Genomic DNA, 26,539 nt, shown 5'->3' with positions numbered 1-26,539 from the left:
AGATTCCTGCACTGCCTGCCTAGTCCTCCTTCTCTGCGTGGTCACCCGTTCCCTTCCTGCCTGTGGAGTTTGAGTCTGCGGTGTAACTACCTCTCTACACATGCTGTCCATGATACTCTCCACCCTGCAGTTGCTTCCGTGTCCCCAGACACTAGTCTAGTGTCGTAACACTCAACAAACATGCACTGCAGTGAGAAAGAAAGATTCTAAAGAAAGGATATACCATCCATAGCTAAGTTTAAAATAACATTAAATTGAAATAAAAAGATATATTGGTTTTAGTTTTCCAAAATTCCTTAGATTCATAGAATCATAAATCCCTACAGTACAGGAGGTGGCCATTGGCCCATGGAGTCTGTCCTGGTCATATCCTACCCAGGCCCTATTACCCTAAGCTCACAAATTTACCCTGCTAACCCCCTGACATTATGGTCAATTTAGCATGGTCAATCAACGTAACCAGCACATCTTTGGAAATTCTTGAAATGTCCCATCCAATTGGACAATTGCAAATGGTGGTGGTGGGGGGGGGGGGGGGGGGGGGGGAGGCAGGCGGAATGAAACGAGAAGCCAGTTAGTTTAACCTGCCATAGGGAAAATGCTGGAATGTATTAGAATTCTGTAAAGACAAAGTGGCAGGTTAAAAGACTAGACAGAACATTAAAAAAAACAGCAAGAATGGCTTAGAGTACAAGAGAGCGCTAGCTAGAAATATGTGATTAGTGCTACTTTAAAAAGCCTGGAAAAATGACACGATTTTGAATGAGGTAACTGGGTTTTTAAAGGGCATGCGAACTTCACAATTACTGCTAAAGACCTTCACTGTTGCTGAAAAGCTCTCTTGATATTTGGGGAATGTCAAATCTCTCCATTATATAGAAAATATATACTTTTAAAATATTCAGATTTCTTTATTTTAGTTTCTATCTTTATCTAATCATTTAAATGCTTTTAACAACTTAATCTGCTGTGTGACTACTTCAACATGATTGTCTACCTGCTTGTTGACGTCACTGCTATTGCACATCAAGGGATCCCTTTGATCAGATATGAATTGTCATTCACACCACAGGGAATAGAGATCGCTATATTCTCAGACAGCTTTTTTGCTTCTCTCTTGACCACAAATTCTAGCTTTTATAATCATTATATAAAATATAAGCAACATTTACCTTGGTGGGGGCAAAATCTTTTCTTCCTTGTCCAAGTAGCGTGCTTGAGTTAATGCGATACCTCGATTCATGCACTGTTAAATGTAACATCATGATCAAAATAGTGTAGCTTAAGAAAACAACATTTAGTGCAAACATAACTGCTTCATTCTACATACTTATATGATTTACAAGTAGCATTTTATTAAAGTTTGCCACACATTCCAAGGTTTTGTGGCCAATCAGCTGCAAATTTACAAAGCAATTCTGTCAATTGTTAATAAGACCATATATGTACATACAATTTTCAAAGAGTAATTTAATCCTTGATCATTATCAGATACCCCTCTGGTCATCCAAGTACCACCTTGCAATTATACCTGGATTTGTGATACATGTACTACCTAGATACACAACACATGTATTATGCAAATCAAACATCACAATCCTAAGCATTTTATTGCGACTGACCATCACTAAATTGTGGTCAAGTATGTACATCACATATCAAATATATATCATAGCATTCTGCACAATTCACAGTAATCAACTGAGATTAATAAGAGCACTGAGTTGCATCCAGTGCACGACCATTCCAAATATTTGCACACTGATGTTTTAAAAATCTTACATAATCAACAATTTCCTGAAGTAGCTTCATATCATTCTCTCGTGATCCTCTGCTCCTTGCCAGCTGCAGGTGAATGGCTGGAGAAAATGAATCACCTACAACTTTTAGACCAGCGATCCTGCAATGTTAAACCATAAAAATCAAAAGAAACTTCAGCATAATTTTATTACATAGTCCCTACAATTATGAAGCATGGCCTGTCACAACAGAACAGGTAAGGATAATATTAGTTATTCAACTTAACTTAAAATGGTGCGTAATATTATAGTCAGTTTGACTCAGTTGGTAAAACTTGCGTAACTGAGTCAGAAGGCTAGGGTTTAAGCTTCATACATCAGGATCTGAATTTCTAATTGAGGCTGACACTTCAGGACAGAACCAATATGGGCCTGTTCACCCCACTATACTTTTACAGACATATTTCCATGCTGTAAAGCTCTATACAGATCTGTAAGGATAACACAAGTTACAAAATCTATCTCAGACTCTCATGTTCTTAGTAAATACACAGTCTAATGTAAACTAATAGGCAAAATGTGGTTAGATACTCAATGCTCTGAAACCAAATGACAGATGCCACTCAAAATAACTTATACAAACGTTAAAGTCTTCATGACATTGACCAAAGAGCCGAGATCTCCTGGTATCATGGCCAATAGCCTTCCCTCAAACAACATCTGAGGCTTTACTTTTTTTAAAAAACAAGTAAAGCTATAAACGTTAGTCTTTAAAATCTCACTCGTCAGTTCAAAAAAATGGAAATTCTCCTTTTATGGTGTGATCAAGTGCTGCGTCTATCACAGTATCTACAATTTTAAAAAGCTTAATACCCGCATAAAGAAACAAATTTGTGGAGGTAAAGTGATAATAAAAAATAAACATAATTAAACAACATATTTGCTGAAGGCGAATATATGTTAGTATTACAATCCCAGTTGATGTTACTACTAGGCCAATCAGATCCCAGGTGGAACCCAGCTTAATAGATCCTATTTTATATTTTTTGTGGATACATGAAAGGCAGCTGAACAGAGCCACAGAGATTGCTGATGAACTTTTGACAAAAACAAACATTTGTTAAACAAGGAAAAAAATGAACCATTTTATGCTATTTCTTCACCCCACTATACCTTTATAGACGTATACAAATCTGTAAGGATAACACAAGTTACAAAATCTGTCTTATACTCTAACGTTCTCAGTAACTACACAGTCAATTTAAGCCATAAACAAAATGTGGTCAGATACCAACACTCTGAAACAAACTGACAGATGCTACTCAAAATAACTTCTATGGATTTCTCATCAATCCTGCCAGATGCCTGTCAGACTCTGAGCCAACTAGTCTTACTGGAACTCATATCTTCCAGACGAGGGTTTCCAATTTCTGCTCTCAAAGAACACACCTTGAGATCTTCTCCTAAATGCTTTCTCTGAGGACTTCATCAAAAATCCACCTCCAGGATTTTAACCTCTCCTCCTGGTATTCCACCAGGTTAATTCAACCTTCACCTTGGTCACACTCTCTTTTAAACGTCCAGTCATGCCAACAGAACACTACTGCCCCACAGGCCATATTAAAATGTCACCAACCTTTGGGTCACCTTGTATCTCTGGTTTCTCATAAGTCATATCCCCAGGCCTGCACCATGTGGTCCTGTCTTTAACTTGGAGCTTCTCTCTGTTTTTTTAGTTTCTTGACTTTATGGTCTTCCTGAAACTTTCTTCTGTTCCATTCCCTGGTTTCTGGAACTATCTTCTTTGGTTTATGGCTTGAATTCTGTCCTGTCCAGCAGATTCTGTAAAAAGCTCTTTGCCTCCGGATTATTTTGGTCCGACTAAACTCAAACTACCACTGTGGGCCCCTGGTTGCTAGGCAACAAGTTTTTATATAAAATCTTTTTTAAAAGGCAGGCATTTAAACAAACAACTTCCAAGCACCTTTTAAAAATGAAGCTAAAACTTAAAAGCTATAAGTTATGCCCAATACACACAACTACAAATATATCTTGATTAAAATGCTATTTTTTGACAGTTGGCTTGTAGTCACAAAGTTCAATTTCACACACAGTTCTTACCTCTGCAATGCACAATGAATTCGTTGACATTTTTTTCTTAATATTCTGAAAATACCTGCAAAACAGTTCAAGTATTTGAATTTTGTTATTTGTTAACATATGTAATGTAAATTGCAGTTTCATTCCTAATTATTACATTTTTACATTAATTCAGTCAGCAATTGTTAAGTCATAAATACAACTGTTTTCTCCAAAACCTCTAAGACCCACATATAGAAATCAACTCACTACCACTTTCTCAAGGACAATTAGAGATGAACAATAAATATGGGCCTTTCCAGCAACACACATAACCTATGAACATTTTATTTAGAAATGTAGTCTGGCACTATACTGAGAGATTTTCTTTTCAATGCAAAATCCCAATTTTTAAAAAAAGGCATCTTGAAAGCAATTACTGCTGCCAACGTAGTTAACGTTGCTAGTCTAGAGTCCAGAGACCCAGGCTAATGCTATGGGGACATGGATTCAAGTCCTTCCATGGCAGCTGATGGAATTTGAATTCAATTAACAAAAAAAAACTTGGTAATTAACAGTAATCATGAAATCATCATCAGTTTGTCATTAAAAACCTGTCTGGTTCACTGATGTCCTTTAGGGAAGGAAATCTGCCATCCTTACCTAGACTAACCTACATGCAACTCCAGACCCACAGCAATGTGGCTGACTCTTAACTGTCGTCTCAAAAACAGCCACTCATTTAAAGGTAAAGAGGGGTGGGATAGAAGTGTTAGTCTTGCCCAGCTCAAATCAAGCACTTGCACACAAATGACTCTTAAGTCTAACTTCACCCTTTCTGTACAGATAAGCTCAGCCTCCAGTTGCTGTTTCCTTTTGGGATGATAATTAAATATCATAGATTAGATGGTGGCAAGATGGCACAGTGGTTAGCACTGCTGCTTTACAGCGCAAGGGACCCAGGTTCAACTCCCAGCTTGGGTCACTGTCTGTCGAGTTTGCACGTTCTCCCCATGTCTGTGTGGGTTTCCTCCAGGTGGTCCAGTTTCCTCCCACATCCTGAAAGACATGCTGGTTAGGTACATTAACCCTAACAGGTGCCAGACTATGGCGACTAGGGGAATTTACCAGGAACTTTATTGCAGTGTTAATGTAAGCCTTACTTGAGACTAATAAATAAACTGTGAACTAGATTATGCAATCTTATGCCTATTACTTTGGTGCCCAATCAAAAAAGCCACATGAGAATATACTGGCTAAGTCAACCAGAGTTAGTAATTTCAATACCTGGGTCATCCTCCATAATATTGAGAGCCTCTATTGCAGCAGAAGCAAGCATTGGTGGTAAAGATGCTGAGAAACAATAACCTTGTCCAGAAAGCCGCTTAAGAGAAAATATAAAAGTTATATTAATTGGAATGCATCTTTAGGAAAGTTCACCTTAAGAATAAAATGATTAATATTTCAAAAAAAGCTGTTTTCAAATAATTGATGAAACAACGGCATTGAATCAAGGAACTCCAAATAAATAAAGGCAAGAATTTGAGATTCTTCATACAAGACAAATCATCAGTTTGAGCAATAGTGACATAGAACATAACACAGCACAGGCCCATCGGCCCTCAATGTTGTGCCGAGCTATGTCCAATCCCAAGATCAAGCTATCCCACTCCCTATAATTCTGGTGTGCTCCATGTGCCCAACCAATAACCGCTTGAAAATTCCTAAAGTGTCCGACTCCACTATCACAGCAGGCAGTGCATTCCACACCCCAACCACTCTGAGTGAAGAATCTACCTCGAACATCCCTCCTGCATCTCCCACCATGAACCTTATAGTTATGCCCCCTAGTAACAGCTACATCCACCCAAGGAAATAGTCTCTGCACGTCCACTCTATCAATCCCTCTCATCATCTTATAAACCTCTATTAAGTCACCTTTCATCCTCCTCCGCTCCAAAGAGAAAAGCCCCAGCTCCCTCAACTTTTCCTCATAAGACCTACCCTTCAAACCAGTCAGCATCCTGGTAAATCTCTTCTGCACTCTCTGCAATGTTTCCATGTCCTCCTTACAGTGAGGTGACCAGAACTGACCACAATATTTCAAATGTGGTCTCACCAACGTCTGGTATAGTTGCAGAATAACCCCATGGCTCATACTCAATCACCCTGTTAATAAACGCTAACATGCTATAAGCCTTTTTCACGGCTCTATCCACCTGAATGGCAACCTACAGAGATCTGTGGATATGAACCCCAAGATCTCACTGTTCCTCCACATTCCTTAGAATGGTACGGCACGGTAGCACAGTGGTTAGCACTGCTGCTTCACAGCTCCAGGGTCCTGGGTTCGATTTCTGGCTCGGGTCACTGTCTGTGTGCAGTTTGCACATTCTTCTCGTGTCTGCATGGGCTTCCTCCGGGTATTCCGGTTTCCTCCCCTAGTCCAAAGATGTGTGGGTTAGGTTGATTGGCCATGCTAAGAAATTGCCCCTTAGTATCCAGGGATGCGTAGATTAGAGGGATTAGTGGGTATAATATGTAGGGATGTGGGAGTAGGGCCCGGGTGAGATTGCGTTCAGTGCAGACTTGATGGGCCGAAGGGCCTCTTTCTGCACTGTAGGGTTCTATGATTCTATGAACTCTGCCATTGACCCTGTAATCTGCATTCAAGTTTGTCCTACCAAAATTAATCACCTCACACTTATCAGGGTTAAACTCCATCTGCCACTTTTCGGCCCAGCTCTGCATCCTATCAATGTCTCTTTGCAGCATGCAAGAGCCCTTCACCTCATCCGCTACTCCACCAATCTCGGTGTCATCAGCAAATTTACTAACCCACCCTTCAGCCCTCTCTTCCAAGTCATTGATAAAAATCACAAACAGCAGAGGACCCAGCACTGACCCCTGTGGTACACCGCTGGTAACTGGCCTCCAGTCTGAAAATTTTCCTTCCACCACCATCCTCTGTCTTCTATGAGACAGCCAGTTACTTATCCAATCTGCCAAACTTCCTTCTATCCCTGACAAATCTAGATGTTAATTGCTTTATTAGAAGATCATTCCCACAGCACATTCATTGGGGAATAAATGAACAATTTTTAAAAATCTAGCAGGGACATGTTTCTATTTGTAATGATGATCTTTTAAATTTCACATTTGCTTCAACATTCATATTTTTTTCCTTTGTTTCTGAATTTCCTCCCCCCAACTGGGGACTTTGGTGAATTAGCAAAAGGTAACTGGCATCTGTGGAAGACAAAGTGATTTTGTACTTCAACAGTAACACTGGTTGGGTATCGGACTGAGAGAGTAAATCAGCAGGGGTAAGGGAAGAAAAGAGACTATTTAATATGCAACCTAAAAGCAGACTTACCTGGTGATCAATAACAAATGATCTTCCACAGCAAAATCCTCCAATGGAGGCCAAGGCGTTCTCCATATTTGCACTAATAAGATCAATGTCATCAATCTGTATTATTTGAATTGAGAGGAAGAGGATTATCAAATTTTTACCTGACGATAAGAGCATTAATGAAAAAGTGTGTGTGGACACATCATTCTGTGGGCATTGATTCTAACCAATCCTGTAATTTTCCATGGTTTTTGATTCCGCAAATGCAAAACCATGTGCGATGATTACTTAAGGAACCAAAAATACCTGCTGGACATTTAATATTTATATAGCATCCTATATTTGTACAAAACACTACAGAAACATTTATTGGCTTTCTGTTGAAAAGGTGATGGGTCTTCTCTTGTTTCATATTCTTGAACAAATCTGTGTTCAGGCTTCAACTGTTCAATGTATTAGCTATTTCAAATGGTAACACAGAAAGCCACATATCCAAATTTTCCAATGGCACAAAGATGGCAAAGTAAATGGTACAGATGGAACCAACACCCAAAAAGCGGGGTAAACAAGGTGCAAAATACTGTGAGAGGTATCCTAAGGAAGGAAGCAGCTTAGGCCCTGCGGCTCAGCTGCAGCTGTCTTTAGCCAACAGCACCAATCCTCTGCACAGATGGCCATATCCACTGGCTGCACTAAACATGCAACCCAACTCTGAAACCTGGCCATTGTCCCTAATGCAACAGAGCTCCTGGACATGGTATCCTAATTTGCCACTCACATGGATATCTGCCAGACACGTGCACAGGCAAATTCTCTTCTCCTGACCCTTGGCCATCTCATTTGATGTGTGCAGAGCATCCAAGCAAATTAGATGGAGAGAATGCAATGCTGGAACAACCTTAGGCCAATGCTGCAAATGAAGTGAATATGTAAAAATTGCATCTATTTGTATGGGTGCAGGCAGGCCACAAAAGCCTACTTGTGTGGATAGAAACAGCACATTATTGTCGGTAAATTGATTGGTGTAACTTAGTGAAAAGTTAGCCATTTTTAAACTTGGAAGTGAAACCAGAAGTCAAGCACCAATTGAATATGTCACTGTTAGTTCAAGATAGTCTGATTTATACGTGGGATTGCTGTTTGCTCCGTTTACGAGGTTCAAGTCTTTTGGATATTGCATAGGGACTCGGGGATCTTGAGATATAAATTATTAAAATATCATGAACAGATGCAGAACATATTCAGAAAAGGCTGGTCTTTATTTCTAGTGTACTAGAATGCAAGGGTTAGAAGCTATGCTCCAACTACACAGAGACCCGGTTTGACCACACCTGGGAGTACTGTGAGCAAATCTGGATACCTCACCTGAGGAAGGATATATTTAGCCTTGAAGGGAATATTGTTTACATTTTCTGGAATGGCACTCCAAAGGTAAATCTTTGGAGATTACAAAAACTAGGGTTGTATCCCCTTGGTTATAGATCAGGCGGAGATCAAAAGCCTACACATACATTTGGAGATATGTGGACAGAGTTGGGGAGTGGGACAAATTGGACAGCTCTTTCAAAGAGTTACCACAGATTCACAATGGTCCAAATGGCACTCTTCTTTTGTTGCATGATTATATAATATACAGGATGGTTGTTTCCTTAGCAAACCAGTTGGGTTCTTATGACAGGCTCGCCGCTTCCCAGTCACTTTAGCTGATACTTATTTCCAACACTTTGCCTTTAAAAATGGAATTCAAATTGTCAAATAGTCATGATGGGATTTGAATTTGCACTATTAGTGTACAGTTTTGGATACTAATCCAGTAGCACGGACACCGTGCTATTCTACGAACGCAGTCGATGCTGTTTTGTAGGTAAATAGATTTGCAGAACAAAAAAAAATGCAAAAAAGAAAAGCTTACATTCACCCCAAAATGTTCAGTTACACCTCGCCCATGCTCTCCTAGAACCCCAAAGGATAAGCTTTCTTCCAAGAATATCCGCACTTTATATTTATATTTTAGTTTTACCTGCAAAGTAAAAGGTATACACAGTAAGAGATTTTAAAGAATATTCAAGTTTTAAGAACACCAGAATGAACTAATATTTTCAATTTCTGTCAGTGACTATATTTCCTCCCTCACAAAATGAAATGAAAGTATTTGAAATGAAAGTAATGCAGATAATTTATTTTCTCCCCCCTTTTCTCTTACCAGCTCTGGAAGTGGACAAATGTATCCAGTATTCATGTACAATCCTTCCACTAAAAGGAATCGTCGGGTTACACGTGCTTTGCGAGGATTCTTGAAAAAAATTTGAAATAATTTAAAAAATGTACGCAGCTAAACGATGGAAACCATTTTTAACGGAGTAACCTTTATCATTCTACTTGGTTCCAACAATAATTGCATCTTACTTTCTGGTCCTCGAGTTCCTGTTCTTTTAGTAGCCGTTCCAGGTCATCCATATCATTGTGTTTAAAATATTTTATGCTGCTACGTGAAGCTTGCAAACCTTTCTGAATGGCAAAGCATGCAGCTTCATCCCTGTAAAATAATTCAAACCATCTTAACAGAGTCATTTTAGGATGCAGGAAGTTTCACCCCAAATATTCCCAATAGAAGTATCAGGCACCATTTTCTTTTGTCAACATCACTTATTTTTCCAACAATCTAATAAGAGCCTCAAAAAAGGTAGCCTGTGACAACAAGTATAGTAGCCATTTGTCTGACAACTGAGACTGATCCCCGTCCTCACCAGATGTTCAGATCTGGTAAAGAGTTCCCAAAGAAGGGGATTAGAAGCAGGATTTCCCACTCTCTAAATTAAGGGCACTAAAAAAATTTGTAGTTCCCAGTCAGCTTTGCTGAGATCAGTTAATTCTTCACAATTCATCAGATACCCCCCTCGGTCCACGTTGCTAAACAACTTTCACAGTAATGATTTTAGTTAGAACTGTTTAGCACTTAATGGTTTATTCAAACAAGATGACCAATGACCAAGATGACCAGAGGAGATGTCAGGGGTAAGTTTTTCACTCAGTGTGGTGGGTGAGTGGAATCGGCTGCCGTTGGTGGCGGAGGCAAATTCGATAGGGTCTTTTAAGAGACTTCTGGGTGAGTACATGGGACTTAATAGGATTGAGGGTTATAGGTAAGCCTAGTAGGTAGTGATACGTTTGGCGCAACTTGTGGGCCAAAGGGCCTGTTTGTGCTGTAGTTTTTCTATGTTCTATGGCATCAGACAGAATTGATTTGGATAGACTGTCACTATGAGGAAGCAAGTTTGAGGCCACAGAAGTGGTCTGAATTAACGATTTGCTTTGTGTCAGTTCAGATTTCTTATAATATTCACATTCAAAGGCAGAATAGCTCAAATGGTTATTGTGGTAAGACATTCAGCAGTGTGGACTAAAGAGGTGTCAGATTTAATTCCTGAACTGTACATTATTAACTGATCTTGCCAAAATGATGGCAAGGGAACTACACGTTTTTCAGTTCTCTTAGTTTAGAGAGGTTAAGAAATCATGCTGCTAATTGCTCTACACAAGCCTCTGAGAGCTGCACTTAGATGAACATAAGGATAGGGATCAGGCTCAATTTCATGTTCTCACAGACACATGGCTACCATACCTTGCTGTCACAGGCCACTTCAGAATCTTAACATTGTTTGCCCGTCCTAAAAAACTGCTTATAAAAATACATTTTCTAAATGCACCATCTTTAATATTTCAACAGAGAACTTACCAAATAAAATGAAATAAAATGTGATGCATTCTGCCACTTCCCTATACCATACTTGAGGTTAGGAAAATTAAGCAAAGTAGAAGCATGTTGTCTTTATGTATCCATCTCATACAGAAATTACAAGGACAGGCTGTTATAGGAATAGATCAGAAGCAAAACATTGCTGGAAGAGGTCCAATAAAGGCATCTTATATGGTGAATGATATAAAAGTCCACTACTTGAGTGGAAGATGCCGTATTAGTCACAAGCACATAGGGCTCAACTTAAGTGTTATGTTGTCCTTATTCAAGCACTCCTCAAAATTGATACGCAAAGCATACATTAATTTTATATAAACAATTAACCCCAATGATTAACTTTCCTTCCCCACATTATAGCAAGACATACCAATAGAGATTTCCTGATTGTAAAGACATACCCAAAACCAAACATTTTCAAAAAAAGTTAAAGTAATTTAGGTCTGATCGTGCTTATAGAAAATAAATACTGTTCTAAACTCAGTCTGGTTCAAACTTGTTATATAAAAGACAGCTCATGCTGCTGTGGCAATATCCTCCTTCCTCTACGAATCAAGTCTGTCCATCTCAAACCGATTTTGTGGATTTGATAAAAGCAACATGCTGGGCTTGTATTCAACAGTACCATTAGTTACACTTGCACCTGGACTTTTTTCTTCTCTTCAAGTTTCAATCAGCCAAATATCCAAAAAGTATAACATATTTTACAGTGTCTGGGGAATGTGAGAGTAGGACAATCAAAAGTAGAACTCCTTAAAACAATCCGTTGAACATTCGTAGAACAGTTTATACCAGGAAATATCACCTGGACAATTCAGTTTCAAAAATGTCAGAAATGGACAGATTGAATTGAAAGTGATCAAAAAGACAGGAAAAAGAAGTATATTTTTTAATATCTCCAACAATAAATAAAATCTGGAGGAATAAGAGTCTACAGAGCATTAACTTTTCAGTACCAGAGAGGCTTTAAATGCTGTTCATATCATGTTAAAAATCGACAAGCCCTAATATCCATCAGGCAAGTACAGCACAATGTCATTCCAATTATTTTTATGGTGCGTTTCTAGATGAGATTTTGGTCTAATGCAGCCTTTGAAGGATCAGAGCATCGAGGACAGTAACCTCGAGTTCCACATTTAACTGGCATGTACAGTCCTTGGAAGCTGCTGAATTACCTGTTGATAAGTGAACGCTGTTAGCCTCGCTAACAAAATCCAACACAATGATCCTCATGACTAATGAGACTTATCAGAAGTATCAAAATATGTCACTGTTTGGAAATGGGAAACTCGAGAAGTTTAATGGATCAGAATGTCATTATCTAATTCCCTCAAGTTACAACATAGAAACTCCAGATAGAATTTCAGCAATTTCAAACTGTATTAACTATTGTTCTGTTTTGATCATTTGTGCCAATTGGGAAAATAGCTAACTTATACACATGCACAGATTAGGTTTGCTTTAGATAAGAAACAGACTTACACAAATACCAGGTCTCCTCTCTTTGAATATGCTGGAATGGCACTGGCTATTGTAGCAAACCCATACGAGTAAATAATAGCTTCTTCTGTTCTCATAAACTTGGCAATTCTATCTTCTAGTTCTAAATGAACATCTGAACAAAAACAGAAGCAGAAAAATTAAAATGTTAGAAGCATGCACCAAATGTCAAATTTCAATCTGAAGGTGATCCAAAGTCAGAGATAAATTACATTGCTAGGAAGTCATAACCATGATATTGCTCTGGCAAGCAACAACTTGGATATACAGAAAGAACCTAAGGAAATAGAAATTTCAAAATTATATTTTGACTTGTATAATAGGTTGAATACTTTTAAATCAAAATTTTAAGCAGAGTGCAAATATAAATTAGAAAAGACTTTCAAAAAAAGGTTATATTTCAGGACTGGAAAGTGGCAAATTGGAACTATTAAATAAAGATCATGAACTGTGATTGCCCTGTCGAAGTTTCATTTTAGGTAGCCAAAATTATATTGTGGGAATTCAAGTTGAAAGGGAATATTAAGGAAGCTGGATTTGCTCTCACTGGCCAGAGATTTTACAGTTGTCATAATTAGATGAACTGATAAAGTTGCTCAAATTAAGATGCTGCCTGACCTGAGGTTACAGCACAGAAACAGGCCCTTCCACCTAACTTGCGCAGCTGCCCTCTTAAAACCTACCTCTGGCAGCTTGCTCCAGACACACACCACCCTCTGAAAAAATTATCCCTCTGGACATTTTTGTATTTCTCCCCTCTCACCTTAAGCCTATGCCCTCTAGTTTTAGACTCCCCTACCTTTGGGAAAAGATATTGACTATCTAGCTGATCTATGCCCCCCGTTATTTTAGAGATCTCTATAAAATCACCCCTCAGCCTTCTGCGCTCCAGAGAAAAAGTCCCAGTCTATACAGTCTCTCCTTATAACTCAAACCATCAAGTCCTGGTAGCATCCTAGTAAATCTTTTCTGCAGTCTTTCCTATTTACTAATACCCTTTCTATAACAGGGTGACCAGAACTGTACACAGTATTCCAAGTGTGGCCTTACCAATGTCTTGTACAATTTCAACAAGATGTCCCAACTCCTGTATTCGATGTTCTAACCAATGAAACCAAGCATGCTGAATGCTTTCTTCACCACTCTGTCCACCTGTGACTCCACTTTCAAGGATCTAATCAAATCTTTGTTCTGTAACTCTCCCCAATGCCCTGCCATGAACTGAGTAAGTCCTGCCCTGATTCAATCTACCAAAATGCATCACCTTGCATTTATCTAAATTAAACTCTATCTGCCATTTGTCAGCCCACTGGCCCAACTGATCAAGATCCCATTACAATCTGAGATAACTTTCCTCACTGTCCACTATGCCATCAATCTTGGTGTCATCTGCAAACTTACTAACCATGCCTCCTACGTTTTCATCCAAATCGTTAATATAAATGATAAATAACAGTGGACCCAGCACCAATCCTGAGGCACACTGCTGATCACAGGCCTCCAGTTTGAAAAACCACCCTTTACAACCACCCTCTGGCTTCTGTCATCAAGACAATTTTGTATTCATTGAGCAGCTTCCAGCATTTTCTGTTTGTATTCAATAAGGATTCATGACCCACGAGTAAATGAATAGCCCATTTGTATCATAGAACTGTTTTCAGTAGCAAACACAGAATCCTACAACACAGAAGGCCACTCAGCCCATCGAGTCAGCACCGACCACAATCCTATCAGGCCCTATTCCCATAACCTTTTACGTTTACCCAAGTTGGTCCCCCTGACACTAAGAGACAATTTAGCATGGCCAATCCATCTAACCTGCACAACTTTGGACTGCGGGAGGAAACCGGAGCCCCTGGAGGAAACTTACACAGACACGAGGAGAATGTGCAAACCTCTGACAGGCAGTGACCCAAGCCCAGAATTGAACCCAGGTCCCTGGTGCTGAGGCAGCAGTGCAAACCACTGTGTCACCCATATGCTAGCCTTGTTACTGCTAAATTTGCCTTTACACACTGAGTAGATTAAGGAACAATGGATAATCGCACAAATAAAATTAATGTTTTACTCAGTCTAGTCATGATCTTTTTTGATACCAGGCAAACATCAGTGTGGAGCAAAACCCAAATCCATTGCCAACATGAGCAAGGAAGATAAGAGTCAGCCTAATCTGCAAACCCGCAATGACAGATGAACCAGTGCCATTGCTTGCACTAGGGAAACCCCCTTTACAAGGAGGAGTCTTGCTTCCACTAATACAGACATTGCCATATCATTCAGACTACCTCCATCTGTGAAGCAAATTTGGAATAAGACTTGTAACGTAATGACTGGTCCTCAAAGCACTATTACCGCTATATGGATTTTCAGAAAAATAAAATGTGATCAGTATCTTGAAGATAGAATTTGGTTGGCTTTCAAAATAATTTTAACTTACCAAATGTTCCATAAAACCCTCTAGGTCCACATGTACCAACACCATATTTTTTCAGTGAAGCCAAAGCTACATTCTGTATGAAGAAAAACTTACTTTTAAAAAACGGTGAATTAAATTAGAATTTAGCACTTACTCACCCTAGTTTAAATTATAGGATTCATATTTTAAACTAGACCTTTGTATTATCAGAAAACTGTAATGAGAAATATGGGGCGGTATTTTACCTTTTTTTTGTCTAAGTGCTGGGCAGACTTGAAACGGGGTGAGTTTTAGATCTATCTTTTGGGTGTGTTTTCAAGCTCCCCCGTGCGCACTCTGCCTGCAAAATTCTGAGGGAGCCAGTTGCTCACTGTAGAGGGAGGTAGTGCACGTGTGCAGGCCTCAGATCTGCACATGCGCATTAGCAATAGCAGGGTATAAAAGACAGAGCTGTCAACCCCTGCTAGTGCAGGCAGCCTGAAGTAACTCCTCCTGCTCCCCGCTCCTCCCCCACCCCCCCCCAACAGCAATCGCAGGGACCTATGGCCAGAGATACAGCTTCCTTGACCCCAACCCGCCACCCAGACTGATCGTGGACCTTCTCCCTCCCTGACCAGTCATGGCTCCACTGCCCTCCCGCTATCGATCGCTGCAGGGTAGCAGCGGGCCCCCTCTCCCTTCCTCCTCCCACCGATTGCTACAGAGTGGTAGCAGGTGCCCACCTCCTATTAGCCCTGACCCCACTGGCCCCTCTCCCATTAGCCCTGCCTCTGGCACTGCCTGGTGGGCATTGCTCAGGTGACAGACTAGCATTGCCCAGATGCTAGGGTGGCACTGCCAGTCTGGCAGTACCCAAGGGGCACCCACCCCTTGCCCTCGACCTCCCAGGGCCTTCAGTTCCATCAGCAAGGCCAAATCAACTGCTCCCAGTTTATGGGGAACATGTCTATTCCTTGCTGACGAGAGGTCGTCGGGGTGGGGGGTGGGCCAAACAATTGAGCACCGGACTTGCTAACAACGTGTAAATACTTCTTTAAATAAATTTCAATACATTAACCTGCCTCTCACCCATTTCTGGTGAGAGACTCACTGCGCAGAAATCTGGCACTCATAAAACTGGCACCAATCGTGCCAAATCGCTTTATGCCCCTCTTTATGACTGCATTATGCCTGAAAATGGGCACAAAGCGATGGTGAAAACGCCCCCATAGTATGCAATCATCTTGCTGTAAACACTTTAGTCCCCAATCTCGAATGTTTTACTCAAGTTAATTGACTCCATCAAATTCTCTTTCACATTACAATGGGAGCCCATTTCGACAGTGTTTTGAGTTGAAAATTACCACATAAAATTTCGTCCTTTTTTTGTAATAAAAAAGTATATTCTAATGCATATTTTCTTTAGAGCAATATAACATTAAACTCACCTTAACTTTCTCATTATCTAGCAAGCCAAGGAAATTAAAGGACGCAAAGTTAATGCACTCTTTACCATTAACCACAATGTTGTGAGTTGGAGGACTGAAAGTAAATATAAAATTAACAATTAATTGAAATTCATAAAGCTCAGATTAAAAAAAAGCACAATAGAAATTTAGGTTTACTTGAAACCAAATTCCAATCCAAGAGGAGGTTCCAAGTGCAAAAAAGTTAATATCAAGCAATTCATGTGATCACAAAATAACACTGTGAACCAGTTCCATGAACTGAAAAGGCATATTTTGAATATTAATTTTTAGGTTTTTTTTGCAATTTGCTTCCCAATCTCCCTTGAATTCTGCAATCCAAGCTGGGGGCACGTTCTATAGGCACAAGAATACTTCAAGTGCCTCACTCAACTGATCATCCTTTGTTGGAACCGCAGCTGAAAGTCCAATTAAGTTACCACAGGTTAACTTCAGAAGTACTGAAGGAATATGGAATGAACAAGATTCTGTCGTTTAATTGGGTTTTGGAGGACTCTCAGCCCAGGAGAAACCAACTGTAATCTTTTTAATAAAATCCTTGCTGGGATCAGCTGATGTCACAGACAGGGTTTACTCTGGAGACTTTCCCAGTCTCTATGTCTTAGCATAATGCCATCTTTAGTCAATGAGCCATTAATAAAAATGTGCTTTAAGGATGAAACTTATGCATTATGTTAAAACAAATAAAATTAAGACAATGCCATTTGAAACAGGCTACTTTTGAGCAATGTATACATAATTAAACAGTCTCAAAATCAGAAGTAGGGATGTTCATAGATGATTACATTATGTTCAGTACCATTCGAGACTCCTTAGATACTGAAGTAGTCCATGTGCAAATGCAGCAAAACCTGGACAATATCCAGCTTGGGCTATCAAGTAACAAGTAACCTGACACTTGTGTGCTGCTAATGATCATCCCCAAAAAAATAATCTAAGCATTGCTCCTTGACATTCAACAGTATCACCATTGCTGAACCCCCATGATCGACAATCTAGGGGTAACCACTGATCAGGAACTGAACTGGGCTAGCCATATAAATACTGTGACTCCAAGAGTAGGTCAGAAGGTGGAATTCCTGCTGCGAGTAATTTTCCTCCTAACTCGTCCAAAACATATCCACCATCTACAGCACAAGTCAGGAGTGTAATGGAATACTCTCCAGCTGCCTGGATAAGTTTAGCTCCAACAACACTCAAGAAGTTTGACACCATCTAGGACAAAGCAGCCCACTTGACTGATATCCCATCCACAAACATTCAGTCCCTCCACCATAGATGCACAGTGGCAGCAGCATGTACCATCTACAAGATGCACTGCTGCAACTCATCAAGCCTCCTATGACAGTGCATTCCGAACTAGCGACCACTACCATCTAGAAGGATAAAGGCAGCAGGTGCATGGGAACACCACCACCCGAACGTTCTCTCTCTCTCCCCTCCCCCCCACCACCCTCCCTCCCCCACTTCCCCAACAAGCTAGTCACCATCCTGCCTTGGAGACATATTGCCACTGCCACTGGGCCAAAAACCTGGAACTCCCTCCTTGTGAGTGTTCCTAGATCACATTGACTGTAGTAGTTCAAGCAGGCAGCTCATCACCACCTTCTCAATGGCAATTAGGAATGGGCAATAAATACTAGCCTGGCCATGACAGCCACATCCCTTGAATGAATAAAAAAATGCTAACATTGTAATATAGCCCCAAATTGTGTTACATACCCTGAAACAACATTATTATTAAGGGCCGGATGGTCTTTTGATACTGGCGGAACAAGTGGCTCTGGCTGCCATTCCTCAATAAGCTCTTCTTTTTCCTGTTAGAAAAGGTGTAACACAGAATAATGATGAGAAGTTGCAAAACAAAAAATGCAACAGATCTTTTTTTGATTCTGCTTGATTACCTTTTCTGTTAGGTCAGAACGTTCCTGAAGTTTGTAGGTTTTGGAGAAAAGTAGTCTCACTATCCACAAAATGAGAATACCTTCCAGAATTAGATGGTACGCTGGGGCCTAATGTACATAAAAAAAACTGAATTAACTACAAGTAATATTAAACAACATTACACAAATAAAATCTTTATTGCAGCAAAAGCAATTACAATTGTAGCACTTCCATCATAGCATTACATTGGCTATATGGCAGAGAAACAGGCCATTTGGCCTAAACATACCATACTGCGGCTCCACCCGAGTCTCTTTCTATCCGTTCTCATCTAAATCTACCATCACAATCATATATTCCCTTCTCCCTCATATGCCTGTCTAGTTTCCCCAAAATATATCTATACTGTTCACCTCATCCACCCAATGATTGTTGATTCTACATTCATATCACTCTTTGGGTAAAGTTACTTCTGATTGCCCAAGATCAACATTTTAAAAATAAATTAAAACACAAATACCAAATAAAATGATAATTGAAAAAGACCCATGCAGGGACCAATCTGGGTCTTTACATCAGTTACCCATAATTTAGAAGTTAATTTTTTAAACTTTTTCTGGAGTAACTATTTGCATGACCCTAGTGGAACCATCTGAAGCTAGCAATTTAAAATCGCCTTTTCAGCTGGTTCACAGAGAAATCGCCCAGAGGAAGTTAGCACATCTGGAAAATTACTGTGCAAATGTTTACCTGGCAAGTTCCAAGAAGCATTCCCTAGCATAAACCCAATGCCCTAAAGTTACAGTCCAAAGGGTGCTAAAAATCTGAAATAAAAACTAAAAATGCTGCAAATACTCAGCAGGTCAGGCTGCAGCTGTGGATAAAGAAACAACAATGTTTTAGTGTGATGACATTCCGTTGGAACTGGAAGGAGTTGTTGATTTAACCAAACTTTCTCTCAAGCACTCACCTGACTTAACCCCAAATTCACATCTTCCTTCAGTTGATGCCCCATCGCTGGTCTCATCTTGTCCACGTGACCCACCTCCAGCTTCCTCAACCCTATTCCCACTAAATTGTTGATTACCCAACCTCCCTTCCTAATTCCCCATGTCACTTGATAGAATCGTAGAATCCCTACAATGCAGGAGGTGGCCATTTGGACCCATCAAGTCTGCACAACTCTCTGACAGAGTATTTTACACAGGCCCAGCAACGCCACCACCCTCTCCACTGCTGTAACACCACACAAGTGGGCAGCGTGGTGGCACAGTGGTTAACACTGCTGCTTCACAGCGCCAGGAACCCAGATCCAATTCCAGGTTTGGGTCACTGTGTAGAGTTTGCACACTCTCCCCATGTCTGCATGTGTTTTCTCCAGGTGCTCTGATTTCCTCCCACAGTCTGAAAGATGTGCTGGTTAGCTGCATTGACCCAAACAGGCACCGGAGTGTGACTTTCACAGTAACTTCATTGCAGTGTTATCGTAAGCGTTAGTTGTGACTAATAAATACATTTTACACATTTACCCTAATAAGACACTCCTTAACCCCCTATCCATATTAAAATATAAATAATGGCTTTACTGTGTACAAGTTTAGAAATGGCACGCCATAGATCAATTAAAAACGGTACCAGAATCATAGCATCTTACAGTGCATCTTTCTTCAAGACATTCTTATAAACCTACCTTTTTGACCACACTTTTAACCATGCCCCAAGAAGAACTTACGTAGCTCAGTGTCAAATGCTGCTTTATAATGCTCCCAAAAGTGCACTGGGGTACTTTATTACTCTATGAATGCAAGTTGCTGCTGTTACGGGAAGGGATGAGGGGTCAATGGTGTGGCAGGGAAGGAAAGAACAAAGTGAAAGGTACGTGACAGTGAAAACAGAATTGGTTAAATGACAAAAATGCCCATTGCCATCGTGCTGCCCACTAAGAGAAAGAAAATCTCCTAAACGGCTCCACTGAATAGACAATGCTCTTTCCTTTAAATCTGCCATCATTACTCTTCCCTTAAAAAAAACATGACTCCACTGTTCTTACAGCCACTCCATTTCCAATTGTACAAGACAAAAAGGATGGCAACTAGATGAGTAAGGAAACAAAAAGCTGTAAATTACAACTCTGGACCATTTGTTTGGTAATGGCCAAGTCTTAAGGTGATAAAGTATAGACAGGAGTTTAAGGAGCAGGTGGTGTGAGGAAAGGTTGAGATACAAGGTTACAGAGGTGAAACTTGGTGTTTTGTTTGTAATGGACAGGATATGGAATTGGAAGATTAATTTGGGTATCAACTAAAACAACTGGACTTTAACGGTCTGGTTCAACTGTGACAGTGAGTGGACAGATGTAATCAACTTGGTGCCTAAGCCAGTTGGTGACATGATATGGAGCTTATGGCTAATCAAAGACTGGATGTTGTGCAGCATAGAGGCAGTGAATGGGGTTGAGAGGTGGAGCAGGTGTTGTCATTCGAATATGGAAGGTTACATCAGGTGTTCAGGTGACATTACTGCTGAGGGGCAAAAATCATGTTCAAAAAACCCTGAATAGGGGAGATATTGACCAGGGTCAATCCCACTGAATAACTGGATGGTGTTGTTGGCCATGGCAAAAAGTGCACAGAAAGGTTGATAATGACAAAGATGGAAAATACATCACGTGTGACTTATTTAGGGCAATTTCTATGCCGTGGTAAGGGCAGAAACCCAATTGGTGAGATCCTTCACTTACATATGAATATACAAATTAGGAGTAGGTCATTCAGCCCCTCAAGCTACTTCACTGGTAAGATCATGGTTCATTAGTTTTGTGTTTTGAATTCCACATTTCCATCTACACTCGATAACCTTTGATTCCTTTGCCTAACAAAAACAATAAACTCTGCCTCCATCACCTTCTGAGGCAGAGTGTTCCAAAGTCGTATAACCCTCAAGAGAAAGAATTTCTCCTCATCTCTGTTCTAAAAGGATGACTCCGTTTTAAAATAGTGCCCCATATCTCTGTTATCACCAAGAGGAAACATCCTTTCCACATTCATCTTGTCAAGACTGTTCAGGATCTTCAATCAAGTCGTCCCTCACTCTTTGAAACTTCACTCTGTGAAACTCCACTCTGTCCACCCTTTCCTCACAAGAGAGCCTGCTCATTCCGAGTCTCAATTTAGTAAATCTCTGCTGAACCACTTCCCACGCATTAACATCCTTCCTTAAATAAGGAGACCAAAATTCCACATGGTATTTAAGATTGAACATAAAGTCAAAGAAACATTGAACGTAAAGTTAAGGATGTTGCACTTCCGTTATGATGTGGAGATGCCGGCGTTGGACTGGGGTAAACACAGTAAGAAGTCTGACAATACTCTAATGCCCTCCCAAGAATCAAAACTATTCTCACTAGGATATCTTCATTGCTTTCCTTACTCCGTACCAAATGACTTCTCATTCTTGGTGATTTCAAAGCTCATCTCATCTCTAGGCTCACTATCTTATCTTGCTAAATCTCTCCCTCCATGTAAACTCCTTACCCACTTGACCATGCCAGCTTACGTGATCATGCCAGTCCCAAAATATCAGAGATAAACCCATCTTTGATCACCTCCTTGTATCAATATTCCTCATCCCCCTTCCAAATCCCAAGTTCAATTTCTTCTGGATTTGTCTTTTAAAAAGTCTTTCCTAATCACTTGCTAGAGAATTTTCAAAATCGAAACCATCTCGCCAGGTCTGCAGTTCACCATAATATTTCAGCAGCTACTAATTTGCTCAACTGCACTCATATTTGTAGTTTAATGCCCTAACCACCTACATAAAAAAACTATTATGCCATCTCAGCCTGGTCTCTCCCCTTATATGGCCTTTTCTCCATTCCCTTAATTCCTAGGGACACAGACTTGAAAGGATTGAGTGAACAATTAGTTTAGCCATTCACCACCAAAACTGGCTAGACCACAAAGCACTACTGGGTCCTGCTAGAATCACAAAATCATAAAATCCCTACAGTGCATTTGGCCCATCAAGCCTGCACTGACAACAGTCCCATCCTGGCCCTGTCCTGCAACTCCACATATTTACCCTGCTAATTCCCCGACACAAAAGGGCAATTTAGCATGGCTGATCAACCTAACCTGCATATCTTTGAAATGTGGGAGGAAACATGAGCAACTGGAAGAAACCCACAAAAACAAGGGTGAATGCGCAAACTCCACACAGGCTGTCACCGAGAACTGAACCTGGGTCCCTGGCATTGTAATACAGCAGTGCTAACCACTGCGTAATAAAACTGCTCAGGTTTCCAGCATCATTCTAGAATGCAAAGATAATCTTCATTTTTCTAACAAGCTGTCTTCTTAAGCTGCTTTCCCATGTTATCCTCATTTTCAACAATATATAGGGGAGATTATGGACTTGTCATTAAGGTCAAGACCATTGATCTGCTAGCTGCCTCTACTGTGTCCCTTTGTCCAACAAAACAAAAATCCTTAAGCTCGCAACTTTATGTTTCTCTCTCATCTTCCCTCATATCCTCTCTAGGATAATCTTGTCCATGAGTACTACTGCCTGCTCCCTCAATATTAATTCAACAAAACTCGTGGCCACACATCCCTCCTGGTCCCGATGGTAACCAATATTGTTAATGGTTATTTCACTCTCCTTTAGATCTGTCATCACTCCTCTCAAAAAAACTCTGCAAACTACTGCCCCATCTCCAACTTTCCCTTTCCTCGCTAAAGTTGACACCTCCCAAATCCCAGCCCAGCTTTCCCAGAACTCTATACTTGAATCCCTCCAATCAGGGGTTTTCACTCCTGCCACCCTACTGAAATTGTTCTAATTAAAGTCACAAATAAATCTTATGTGACTGTGGCAAAAATAAACTATCCTTCCTCATCCTACACAATCCTCCTCTAACATCTTTCCACAACAAGCAGCTGGATGGTTTCATTTTCATCTTTTTGATTTGATTATTGTCACACGAATTAACAGTGAAAAGTATTGATTCTTGCGTACTGTACAGACAAAACATATTTTCATAGAGAAGGAAATGAGAGAGAGTGCAGAGTGTACTGTTACAGCCATGGCTAGGGTATAAAGATCAACTTAATGCAAGGTAAGGCCATTCAAAAGTCTGACAGCAGTAGGAAAGAAGTTTTTGAGTTTGTTGGTACGTGATCTCAGACTTTTGCATCTTTTTCCTGAAGGAAGAAGGTGGAAGAGAGAATGTCCGGGGTGCGCGAGGTGCTTATTTATGCTGGCTGCTTCGCCGAGACCGCAGGAAGTGGATGGGAGGCTGGTTTGAGTGATGGATTGGGCACATTCACCTTTTGTAGTTCCTTGTGGTCTTGGGCAGAACAGGAGCCATACCAAGCTGTGATACAACCAGAAAGAATGCTTTTATGGTGCGTCTGTAAAAGTTGGTAAGAATTATAGCTGACATGCCAAATTTCTTTCGTCTTCTGAGAAAATAGAGGCGGTGGGCTTTCTTTACTATAGTGTCAGCATGGGGGCACCAGGACAGGTTGTTGGTGATCTGGACACCTAAAAACTTGAAGCTCTTGGTCTTTTTTACTTCATCCCCATTGATGTAGACTGGGCATATTCTCCTTTACGCTTCCTGAAGTCAATGACAATCTTGTTTTGTTGACATTGAGGGACAAATTATTATTGCTGCAAAAGTTCACCAGATCTTCTCTCATTCCTGTACTCTGTCTCGTCATTGTTTGAGATCCGACCCACAATGGTGATGTTGTCAGCAAACTTGAAAATCCAATTGGAGGGGACTTTGGCTGCACAGCCATAGGTATATAAGGAGTATAGTAGGGGGCTGAGAACACAGTCTTGTGGGGCACCGGTGCTGAGGGTGATTGTGGAGCAGGTGCTGTTGCCTATCCTTACTAATTAATCTTACAATCTCTCCAAAAGGAGGCCATTTGGCCCATTGCGCCTGCACTGACAACAATTCCATCCAGGCCTTATCCCCGTAACCCCACATATTTACCCCACTAATCTCCCTCACATTAAGGGGAAATTTAGCATGGCCAATTAACCTAACTCACACATCTTTTGGACTGTGGGAGGAAACCGGAGCACCTGGAGGAAACTCATGCAGACATGGGGAGAACGTGCAAACTTCGCAGTCACCCAAGCCTAGGACCTTGGTGCTGTGAGGCAGCAGTGTTAGCCACTGTGCTAGACTGTATCAACTGTAGCAGTTGCTCTTGTTACTCCCACACCTTTGGTGTCCCTTAAGGGTTTATACTTTTCATCGAGGTGCTACCTCTCATCATCCAAAAGCATAATCAGTTTTCACATGCATGATGATACACAGTTCCATCTGATTACCAACACCCATCACTCCTCTACCGTTGCTGAATTATCAGATTGCTTATCTAGTATTAAATGAACAGAAATTTCCTTTCAATAACTGGGGAACATAAGAACATAAGAACATAAGAAATAGGAGCAGGAGTAGGCCATCTGGCCCTTCGAGCCTGCCCCGCCATTCAATAAGATCATGGCTGATCTGTCGTGGCTCAGTTCCACTTTCCCGCCCTCTCCCCATAACCCTTAATCCCCTCTCTTATCAAAAACCCATCAACCCGCTTCTTAAAAATATTTAGCGAGGCAGCCTCCACCACTTCAACGGGCAGAGAATTCCAGAGATTCACCACCCTTTGAGTGAAGAAGTTCCTCCTCAACTCCGTTCTGAACCGCCCCCCCTTTATCTTGAGGCTGTGCCCCCTAGTCCTACTGTCTTTTTTGAGCGGGAAGAGTCTTTCCACCTCTATCCTATCCATCCCATTCATCATCTTATACGTCTCAATGAGATCTCCCCTCATTCTTCTAAACTCTAACGAGTACAAGCCTAGTTTATTCAGCCTCTCCTCATAGCTCAACCCCCTCAACTCCGGTATCAGCCTAGTAAACCTCCTCTGCACTCCCTCCAAGGCCAAAATATCCTTGCGCAGGTGCGGCGCCCAAAACTGCACACAGTACTCCAGCTGCAGCCTCACCAATGCCCTATACAGCTGCAGCAAGACCTCCCTACTTTTATATTCAATCCCCCTCGCTATGAAGGCCAGCATCCCATTCGCCTTCCTGACCACCTGCTAGTCCTTACTCCAAACTCCATTCCCTAGCTACCAATTCTAGCCTTCAACAGCCTGAGAGTAACCTAATCTGTTTGTAACCTTAATCTCATATTTGACCTTGAAAAGACCTTCTAACTATATTTTCACATTATCTTTAAGATTCTTCATTTTCCTTTCCATTACATCATGACCTTGTCAGTCTTAGTACATCAGCAGCTGAAGCCATCATTTATGACTTATTAGCTACAGCTATGATTTTCCTTTGTAAACTTGAGGTCCTCCAAAGTTCTGTTCCCTACTTCTTAACCTACTCTTAGTCATGTCACCTATTACCCCTGTGCATAACAGGCTGATTTAGCAACATGTTAACTTTTAAATTCTCGTCTATTTTGAAATCCCTCCGTGAACTCACCTCTCCATAGCATTGTATTCTCTTCCAGCCCTCAATACATCAATGCTCCTCTAATTCTGGCCCCGAGCCAACCAGCCTTCTCCCCACCGTCCTCCATTTTAACTTAGACACCACTGATGGCCATGCCTTCAGCTGCCTGAGCCCCTAAAAAGCTTTGGAATTCTGTCCATATCTCCCTTTCTTTCTTCTTTTAAGGCTTGACCTAATTTTTTGTGTAATTCTTGTGGAATTTCTTGACCTAATTTCTTGTGTCAGGAGGTAAGAGAGCAGGGGGAAGTTGTGTTTTTGGTTAGGGAGAACATCATGGCACTACTGAGAGGGAACATTTCTGAGGTTTGCCCACTCAGTCTATATGGGTAGAACTGAGAAATAGGAAGTCACTTTGACAGGATTATACTATTGGCTCCCAAATAGTCAACGGGAAATTGAGGAGCAAATACATAAGGAAATTACAGATAGTTTCAAGGAAAATGGGTTGCAATAGAAGGGAACTTTAACTTTCCCAATTTTGACTGGGACAACCATAGCATTAGGGGCTTGGATGGAGAGACATTTGTTGAGTGTATTCAGGAGGAATTTCTCATTCAGTATGTGGATGGCCTGACTTGAGAGGGGGCAAAACTTGACCTCCTCTTGGGAAATAAGGGAAGGCAGGTGACAGAAGTGTTAGTGAGGGAACACTTTGGGACCTGTGACCATAATTCCATTAGTTTTAAAACAGCAATGGAAAATGATAGAATTTTAACTTTTAGCAAGACCTAAGTTGGGGCAAAGCCAATTTTGATGGTATTAGATAGGAACTTTCAAAAGTTGACTGGAGGAGCATGTTGGCAGTCA

General features: G+C 40.8%; 1 protein-coding gene across 1 annotated transcript in view; it reads right to left on the bottom strand.

The window, feature by feature from the left end:
- sptlc1 (serine palmitoyltransferase, long chain base subunit 1) overlaps nucleotides 1-26,539 on the bottom strand; it is a 46,377-nt gene that overhangs the window by 6,395 nt on the left and 13,443 nt on the right. The window contains exons 2-14 of the mRNA XM_080188745.1: nucleotides 18,214-18,321; nucleotides 18,032-18,126; nucleotides 16,271-16,364; nucleotides 14,865-14,937; nucleotides 12,410-12,542; nucleotides 9,580-9,709; nucleotides 9,377-9,466; nucleotides 9,086-9,193; nucleotides 7,195-7,290; nucleotides 5,106-5,202; nucleotides 3,861-3,915; nucleotides 1,783-1,900; nucleotides 1,173-1,246 (exon numbers count right to left, since the gene is read on the bottom strand). Coding sequence (XP_080044871.1) covers nucleotides 1,173-1,246; nucleotides 1,783-1,900; nucleotides 3,861-3,915; nucleotides 5,106-5,202; nucleotides 7,195-7,290; nucleotides 9,086-9,193; nucleotides 9,377-9,466; nucleotides 9,580-9,709; nucleotides 12,410-12,542; nucleotides 14,865-14,937; nucleotides 16,271-16,364; nucleotides 18,032-18,126; nucleotides 18,214-18,321 — 1,271 coding nt within the window. The remainder of the gene's footprint in view (nucleotides 1-1,172; nucleotides 1,247-1,782; nucleotides 1,901-3,860; nucleotides 3,916-5,105; nucleotides 5,203-7,194; nucleotides 7,291-9,085; nucleotides 9,194-9,376; nucleotides 9,467-9,579; nucleotides 9,710-12,409; nucleotides 12,543-14,864; nucleotides 14,938-16,270; nucleotides 16,365-18,031; nucleotides 18,127-18,213; nucleotides 18,322-26,539) is intronic.

The sequence above is a fragment of the Carcharhinus amblyrhynchos genome, chromosome 5 (assembly GCF_965287045.1).
Source record: "Carcharhinus amblyrhynchos chromosome 5, sCarAmb.v2.hapA, whole genome shotgun sequence".
Classification (NCBI taxonomy): domain Eukaryota; kingdom Metazoa; phylum Chordata; class Chondrichthyes; order Carcharhiniformes; family Carcharhinidae; genus Carcharhinus; species Carcharhinus amblyrhynchos.
This window is presented reverse-complemented; position numbering and strand designations above follow the sequence as displayed.